Source organism: Aegilops tauschii, chromosome 1, assembly GCF_002575655.3.
Source record: "Aegilops tauschii subsp. strangulata cultivar AL8/78 chromosome 1, Aet v6.0, whole genome shotgun sequence".
Classification (NCBI taxonomy): domain Eukaryota; kingdom Viridiplantae; phylum Streptophyta; class Magnoliopsida; order Poales; family Poaceae; genus Aegilops; species Aegilops tauschii.
The window spans coordinates 501151650-501160901 of NC_053035.3; the positions used below are offsets into that span (position 1 = coordinate 501151650).

The 9252-nt window shown below is 52.2% G+C and overlaps 1 protein-coding gene across 1 annotated transcript; it reads right to left on the reverse strand.

The window, feature by feature from the left end:
• Nucleotides 1-8611: 8611 nt before the first annotated feature.
• LOC141039218 (uncharacterized) lies at nt 8612-9052 on the reverse strand. The gene has a single exon (XM_073506551.1). The coding sequence runs from the start codon at nt 9050-9052 to the stop codon at nt 8612-8614; it is 441 nt and encodes a 146-aa protein (XP_073362652.1).
• Between the last annotated feature and the right edge of the window lie 200 nt (nt 9053-9252).

Consider the following 9252-nt stretch of genomic DNA (forward strand, 5'->3'; position numbering starts at 1 on the left):
CGATGAGATCATCGTGGAACATGTGGGAGCCAACATGGGTATCCAGATCCCGCTGTTGGTTATTGGCCGGAGAGTTGTCTCGGTCATGTCTGCATGATTCCCGAACCCGTAGGGTCTACACACTTAAGGTTCGATGACGCTAGGGTTATAAAGGAAGTTTGTATGTGGTTACCTAATGTTGTTCGGAGTCCCGGATGAGATCCCGGACGTCACGAGGAGTTCCGGAATGGTCCGGAGGTAAAGATTTGTATATGGGAAGTCATCATACGGTCACCGAAATAATTCGGGAGTTGCCGGTATTGTACCAGGACCACCGAAGGGGTTCCGGGGGTCCACCGGGAGGGTCCACCTGCCCTGGAGGGCCCTATGGGCTGTATGTGGAGAGGGACCAGCCCCTTAGTGGGCTGGGCGCCTTCCCCCCCAGGGCCCATGCGCCTAAGGGTTTGGGGGAACCCTAAGGGGAGGCGCCCCCTTGCCTTGGGGGGCAAGGCAACCCCCCTGGCCGCCGCCCCCTCCTCAGATTGGATCTGAGGGGGCTGGCCCCCCCTCTCCCTTGCCCCTATATATATGTGGGGGTTGGGAGGGCAGCCGCACCCATGTTCTGGCGCAGCCCTCCCCCTCTTTCATGTCCTCCTCCTCTCCCGCGGTGCTTGGCGAAGCCCTGCAGGAGTGCCACGCTCCTCCATCACCACCATGCCGTTGTGCTGCTGCTGGACGGAGTCTTCCCCAACCTCTCCCTCTCTCCTTGCTGGATCAAGGCGTGGGAGACGTCACCGGGCTGCACGTGTGTTGAACGCGGAGGCGCCGTGGTTCGGCGCTTAGATCGGAATCAACCGCGATCTGAATCGCTGCGAGTACGACTCCTTCATCCGCGTTCTTGCAACGTTTCCGCATCGCGATCTACAATGGTATGTAGATGCACTCCCCTTCCCCTCGGTGCTAGATTACTCCATAGATTGATCTTGGTGATGCGTAGGAAATTTTGAATTTCTGCTACGTTCCCCAACAGACAGACCCTATATGTTACCTATATGTTACCTAGATTTATTTTTAGTTTTAGTTTTTTTATTAATACAAAGTTCAAATAACCAAATCTCATTGTGCAGTGAATCATCTAATTGTATGTAGAAGTTAACCTGTAGTATATTAGGTAAGGGCATCTCCAACACTGACATGCAAATTTGCTTCCGCGTCCGTCCGCGGACAGGGGGACCAGTCCGTGGACATTGATGTGGGAGTCGGCCATCCAACACTACCCGCATACATTTCAAACTGCCTTTCAACTAAACCGGGCGAAATTCATGAAACTTGGCGGATTTCATAAAAGTTCGGACATAATATCCATAAAAGGTCGATATAATGATCCTTTAACTAAAACCTATATCGGACGACCACCTTGTTCACGTGGCAGGTTTGTCCTGCCGCACAACCATTGTCGTTCGTGCTGTCGTCGTCAGGGTGGTCCCTTCAGCGGCAGAAGGGCGCTGTAGGGCTGCAATAGCCTTGTCCGGTGGCTGCCTATTGCTCGCGGACGAGCCGCCCCGCCTCTTGCTATGCGCTGCAGATGGCCACGACGGCCAATCCTGATGGCACTGGCGGAGCCCTAGCGGCATCTTTGCCCCTAGCAGCATTGGCGGAACAGTCGCTAAGTGACCACTCCTCGCTGATCTTGGAGAGCTCGCTCTCAAGGCGGCGCTGGCGCCTGGCGGTCGTCTCCATGGTGGCGACGGAGCGTTCGAGCGCCCACTCGATGGCGGGGGTCTAGGTCATAGCAGACCCATTCCGGCTACACGTCGGTCTTGGCGAAAGCGTAGCGACAGGCGAAATTGCTCCAATCATACTGCGCTGCGCGCTCCTCCTCGGATTCGATTACCCTCAAGCCCGAGGGACCGCCACCTCCGAGGTAGTGGAGAATGTCGTCCCACACCTTCGTGATCGCGCGGGGGTGGGGGGGAGCTCTTCATTTACGAGGCGGCGGTTGCAGCGGGGCGGCGATGCGGGCCTATCAATGCGGGCGTACCGACTGTGCGGGGGCGAGACTGGCTCGTCCTTGATGTGGAGTTTGATCTGGATGCCGTGGTTGCACGGGGGCAAGGTCGGCTTGTCCTTGACACGACGTCCAATTTGGACGCCACCGCGGTTGCGCGGGGGGAAACGGATTCCTCGTTGAGCTGCCGGAGTGGGGACGTGGGCTCCCGCTTGACGCGGCAGCGTGGCAGGGAAGGTGGCTCCTCCTTGACCCACGCCGGTGACGGTGGCGCTAGGCCCATATGACGGAGCAGATGCTCTGTTATTCTCTCCATCTGACGGACGAACTCTTCATCCATCAGAGCCGCCTCCGTGAGGAGGCGCAGTAGCCGTTGCGGCTGCTGCTACGGCTTCTGGTGCTCCTCGTCACCGGACGAGACGATGATCTCCTCTTCGTCGGAGGAGCCGATCGCTGTAGATGTCAATAGTCCCGGAGAGCGAGGGCGGCGGGCGCTAAGATCCACCTGACGATGAACTGCCGGCTGCCGCAGCCATCACCTCCACCTACAGGTGCGGAGAACCAAGACTTCCGCATCGTCACTGGAATTGGAGGAGCTCGGAGAGGAGGAGTAGGAGGTGTTTGAGTGTGGATGTGCATCGCCGACGCACGACTTAAATATCCGCGGGCAGGCCATGTGAAGGGCTCGTCAACCTGCTTCAATGTGGTGCAGCGGCTCAAGTTCGTTTCTCGGGACGCGGCATCCTCATTGATGCGGCGATGTCTGAGAGGTCATGTCCGTCAGCGCCACCTTGATGCATGATCTGGGCCTGCTTAAATGTGGCGTGGCAAGTGGCACGGCGTTGGATGGAAAGAACGAGGAAGATGGGTGGGTGTTTCGGGTGGGCCATGGTGGTTAGGGCGGACGTGGCAGCAGTCCAGACGCGAGCAAAGCCCCCCTATTTTACCTCGGTTTTGTGGGAAAAATAACGTTTGTAACGGTCGACGGACCGATACAGACCCGCGTAGAATGGCAAAACATGTGCAAACCGCATGATCCGGACGTTCGTGAATGATTTGCGCCTCGGCGCGTTGGAGATGCCCTTAGGTTTAGTAGATCAAAACAAGTCGTAGTACAAGTCAGAGTAGGGAGATGCCCTTAGGTTTAGTACGAGATCAAACAAGTCCTAGTACAAGTCGTAGGAGTTTACATCTGTGTGTAAACCAGAACGATGTCAAGTTGTAAACGGCCTGGGATACACACAGTTGTAAACCAGAACGATGTCAAGATTTTGTACAAGTCGTGTTGGTCTCCGGTTCGGTGATGTGTGGGTTTGTGCCCCTTTATATAGCAGCCAGGCAAGACCAACGAAAAGGTCACACGCACCACCAAAAATCAATTTCGATCCGTGTTTTTCTATTGCAAGTTTACATAGGCGACAGTTTCCGCCGGCTAAGGACCGAAATCGATCATCTACCACAAGCTAGCATCACGTAGCGATCGACCGATCAATTTTGACCCAAGCTGGTAACGCCATGACGAGCCACCTTACATACGGGCAAGCGTGCCGTGCATCGCAGGAAGCATCAATGGCCGGCGCCAGGTGCGACGAGAGGCTCGTCATACATCACGTGACCAACGGCGGGTGCTTCGACGACTTCAACAAGGCGATGGAAGAGTGCCGCGGCCGCTACAGTCCCGACACGTCACAAATCGACCTGATCCGAGGCGTCGCCAAGCGCGTGGTGGACGTGGAGGCGTGCGTCAAGGCCACGGCGGCGCTGCGCGAGTGCTTCGCCGGCAACCCCGCCGTGTTCAAGCACCAGTATCTCCGCCGCATGGACGAGGGCCTCGATCAGGACACCAACCCGTCGCCGGATGATATTTTAAGGGATGAACGTGCCATGTTCAGGTGGTGGACTGGCATGAAGAGAAGCTAATCAAGCATACTCGTATTGATATATAGACAGATGGGTTAGTCGATTATATTAGCATACTACTTACTGGATATATAATTAAAAATCGAAGGGCCGATGACCGAACTTTATTAGATAGAAAGAAGAGAGGTACAGTCTGGTTAGCAGTCTAGGCGTACTAGAGCTGAAAACCGTCTAAAGCAGCCAAATACAGCTATACAGGAGGAAACACAGAGGTACATCCAAAGTTCTCAGATTAGGCTCCGAGCTCAACAATACAACCGGCCGCACGCCAAACCGCAATATCTTCACAGACCAAATCCAGCACCCTGTCGGCGCTGCTTGCCACCTGGTCAAAAATCCTGGAGTTCCTCTCCTTCCACAGCCTCCAGTGCATGAGAATAGTAATAGTGTCGAAGTTGCGACGCATCGGTTTAGGAACGCCGGCTCTGGCCTGGAGCCACCACTCCTCTATGCCGCTAAAACTGTCCTCTGGTGTGATGAAGCGAGCCCCAAACCTGCGCTTGAGCAATCCCCAAAGCTGCTGCGTGTATCGGCAATGCACGAACAAGTGCGTACAGGTCTCGGGTTCCGACAGACAGAGGAGGCAGGATGCATTAGCAGGCCAGCCGCGGCGAAGAAGGTTGTCTGCTGTCAGGCATTTGCCGTGAACAGCCAGCCACATAAAGAACTTGCACCGTGGGGGAGCCTTTGACCTCCAGATTGGTTTGTTCCAGGCAAAACGCACATTAGCCATGAAGAGCAGTCTATACGCGCTGCTGACCGTAAAAACTTGTTCCTTAGTAAGCTTCCAGATTGCCCGATCCCGCGTCCCTGGTGAAAGATTGGTGGCCTGCACCATATCCCAGACAGATAGGTACTGGGCGAGCGCCTGCACAGATATGCCGCCTTCAATTTCTCTTATCCAGGATTGGATATGCAAGGCCTCACGGACAGAACAGCTAGAGTCCTTGACGAAGGAGAACAACTCTGGCGCTAAGGTGGCAATCGAACAGCCATTCGGCAGCCAATTGTCCGTCCAGAACCTCACAGAGTCCCCGCCGCCGAGAGAGATAGCAGTAGCAGCGCTGAACATCGCCGCGACCTCCTTTTCTATACTGTCGGGCAGCAGATGCCACGGCCTGGGGTTCTCATCCCATTTCAACCAAGGCCATCTACACCGCATTGCCCAACCAAACCATCGCAAATTGAGTACACCAAGCCCACCGCATTCCTTGGGAGTGCAGACTTGCGCCCATGGCACTAGACAGTGCCCACCACTGACGGCCTCCTCCCCTTTCCAAATGAACCCCCGGCACCTTCTGTTTATGAGCTTGATCGCCCAGACCGGCAGAGGAAGCACTGCCATTAGGTGAAGCGGCAGCGCCATGAGCACCGAGTTTACCAGAGTGAGCCGCCCCGCTGCCGGCAAAAGCTTTGGTTTCCAGCCCTTCATTTTATTAGAACGTTTATCCACCAGGAGCATAACATCAAGACGCCTCAATCTGAAAACTGACAGAGGTAGGCCCAAATATTTGATGGGAAAACCCTGCTTCTGACAATGGAAGTGCTCCGCCACCAAAGATGCAAGGTCCTCCTCGCAGCGAATACAGGACACCGAGCTTTTCTGAAGGTTGATGCGAAGGCCAGAGGCTTGGCTGAACAACTGCAATACCGCGGAGATCACCTGAAGGTCATTTGAGTGCGTCTTAAAGAAGAGAACCGCGTCGTCTGCAAAGATGGATGCCCTCGGTATCTCCCTACCCAGCCCCATATCTGATAACACCTGCCTTTGCGCTGCCCACAACAGCATTCCTTGGAGAGTGTCCATGGCGATGATGAACAACGCTGGGGACAACGGATCACCTTGCCGGACGCCCTGAGCAAGGGCAAATGGTGCCGACAACTCACCGTTTATGAGCATCGAGGTGGTAGCCGTACTCAGCAGGCCGCAGATCCAGGAGCACCATCGAACACCAAACCCTCTCGCCCGCAACACCTCCAGCAGAAAGCCCCAAGAGAGTGTGTCAAAAGCTTTAGAGATGTCGATTTTCATCAGCACCGCTTGTTTCTTCTTCTGGTGCAAAGCCCTCGCTGCATTTCTAACGAATTTGAAATTCTCATGAATGCTCCTTTTGCAAACAAAAGCACTTTGGGCCTGGGGTATCAGAGACGGCAATAGTGCCGCAAGCCTGATGGCTAACGCCTTGTCAAAGATTTTGGCTGCCCCATGAATCAGGTTAATTGGTCTGAAATCAGACAGCTGCAAGGGATCTTCTTTCTTAGGCAGGAGGGTAAGAATTGAGGAGTTAAGATCATGAAAGGAGTAGAAACGCCCATCATGCAGCATAGCCATGACATCCATGAAGTCCTTGGCGATAATCTCCCAACATGTCTTGAAAAACAGCCCAGAAAACCCATCCGGCCCCGGCGCGCGGTCAGACGGCATATCAAAGATTACTTTCTTGATCTCCTCTTTTGTGAACGGCACTTCCAATCCCTGAGCCGAAACCGGCGACAGCCGGTGCAAGCCCAAAGCGTCCAGACGGAGAGTGCAGCCCGACGGGGACGAGGAACCCATCAGATTACAGAAGAACTCCCGAGACAGGTTCAGCTTATCCTCCATATTAGTGGCAGTACGGTTACCATCTTTCAGGTAAGGTATATAATGCCGTCGACGCCTACCATTAGCCTTCATATGGAAATATTTGGTATTGGCATCCCCCTCCTTCAGGTCCCTGACCCGAGCATGCTGGCGCAGCCTAACCCTCTCGAGAGAAGCCAAGGCAAGACACTTCCCCTTTAGGAACGATTTCAGTCTTCTTTCCTCCTCCGAGAGAGATCTTGACTCTTGTGCCGTGTCAAGACGCAGGATTACCTCATTGGCAATCTGAAACTGCACTTCCAACGTGCTCTGCTTCTTCTGACCCCAGCTTTGAAGGGCTTTAGCCGTGCGATTTAACTTGATAGAGAGAACTTTCGCCGGATCGGAACTAGCCACCTCCGCATGCCAAGCTCGTTTCACCGTGTCCAGGAAACCAGGCAGTTTGCACCAGAAATTTTCGAATCGAAACCGGTGCGCACGTGGACAGGCGGCCACACACGACAACAACAGAGGGCAGTGGTCAGAAATATTGGAACTCAGAGCCATGAGATCACTGATGGGATATACCTCTTCCCACTCGTTGTTAAAAAGCACCCTGTCAACCCTAGCCATGACAGCTCTTTGTTGATCATTGCACCAAGTAAACTTTCTGCCCACCAGCGGCATATCATGCAAACCGAGACAGTTTATGGTGTGCCTAAACTTACTGACCATCCTTCGATCAGCCCTCCCCGAGCTGCGCTCCCCCTCTCCTCTGACCAGGTTCACTAGTAGAAAACAGGGCTTTGGTCACAGGGCAGTATTCACATTAGTCCCGGTTCAGTCACGAACCGGGACTAATGTGAGCATTCGTCCCGGTTCGTGCGGCTAAGACATTAGTCCCGGTTCACCTGGGCCCTTTAGTCCCGGTTGGTGCCACGAACCGGGACTAAAGGGTGCGATGCCCATTAGTCCCGGTTGGTGCCACCAACCGGTACTAATGGGCTCTGAGGCATTAGTACCGGTTCATGGCACGAACCGGTACTAAAGGTCTCATTTTCAAACTCTACCCCCCCCCCGACCGCCTTTTCAGTTTTAGAAAAAACAAAAGAAAATGATGGAAATGTCAAAAAAATAAAATAAAATAAGTTTCCCATGTGATATGTGGTCTAGTTGTTGGAAAAATTAACAAATATGAATTTCGACTTTATTTTCAAAATCTCTCTGGAATTTCTTAAAATGGGCATAACTTTTGCATACGAACTCGGATGAAAAAGTTTTTTATATGAAAAATCATCTACTCAAAATCCTCAAAAACCTAACAGAAAAAAAGATACGGGGCTTTTAAGATCTGGAGAGGCAAAAAAATTCAAAAAAATTCAAATTGTGGTCAAACTGTGGTCAAACAATGGTCAAAATTATTATTCTAGAATATTAGTGTTACTAAATAATTATTTTAGTTTTTTTGAATTTTGGTCAAATCTGGTCAAAGTGTGGTCAAACTGTGGTCAAACAGTGGTCAAACAATGGTCAAACTAATTATTCCAGAAATATTAGTGTTACTAAATAATTATTGTTTTTTAAAACAATAGTTTCAAACTCAAACAGTGAAATGTGTCACTTCATGCTCAAGCTAAATTCCTGAGGGTTAATAGAATTGACATCTTACTATTGTCAGGAAAACAACAAGTGCAGACTTGGAAACGAGGGAGAATAGAACCTGGAAGTTAAGCGTGCTCAGGCTGGAGTAGTGAGAGGATGGGTGACCGTCAGGGAAGTTAGATGATTTGGAATGATGAGGGGTGATTAGAGATTAGAGGATAAATTGAGCAGTGATGAGGGGTGGTGATTAGAGATTAGGGGTTAAAATAATTCAGAAATTTGAAAATCAAAAAGAAATTTAAAAAAATCAAAAAAAAAATTCAAAAAAAATATCATAAAATTTTCTTTAGTCCCGGTTGGTAACACTTACCAACCGGGACTAAAGGTGGAGCTCCAGGCTGCGTCCACGTGGACGGCCTTTAGTCCCGGTTCGTGTAAGAACCGGGACTAAAGGGGGGAGGCATTAGTAACGACCCTTTAGTCCCGGTTCAAAAACCGGGACTAAAGGCCCTTACCAACCGGGACAAAAGCCCCCTTTTCTACTAGTGGTTGAAATCCCCGTTGATGATCCAAGGGAGTTGCACCTGCTGCCCAATGAGCTCGATCTCCTGCAAAAACCTCACCTTGTCATCCACTGCATGTGGCCCATACACTGAGGACACCATCCAAGCCTTGCCATCCACCAGAGACAGAACATTGGCCGTAATCGAGAACTTGCCTCTGTGAACAACCATGACACGTAGCACGTCAGGCTTCCAGGCCATCAAAATGCCCCCTCGGGTGCCCACCGCCGGCAGAGCCTCAAAACCACCGAACCCTGGCCCAAGAGTATTACAAACCACCGACGCATCAACACTATCAAGCTTAGATTCTTGAAGACAAACAAGAGCAGCATTACAGGCTTGCATAAAAAGTCTAATAGACGAACGCCTCGCGGGGTTATTCAACCCCCTCACATTCCAGCTCAGCACACCCAGAGACATGATCAAGGTGTGAGAGATCCCGCGAGCAGCCACTGCTGGGTATTAAGCCCCACACGGTTCCACACACTCCGGCAACGAGAAGGCAGCGAACCCCTCGTGCGCAGGCTCGTCAAACTCTGCCCCATCGGGATCGAAGAGAGCAGTTACAGCCTTGATGTGGTGCGGTGCCAGTTGCTTGTCAAAGAGCTTCAGATACGCGT

Excerpts from the sequence above, each read along its gene's own strand:
- LOC141039218 (XM_073506551.1), bottom strand. The coding sequence starts at position 9,052 with ATGTCTCTGGGTGTGCTGAGCTGGAATGTGAGGGGGTTGAATAACCCC.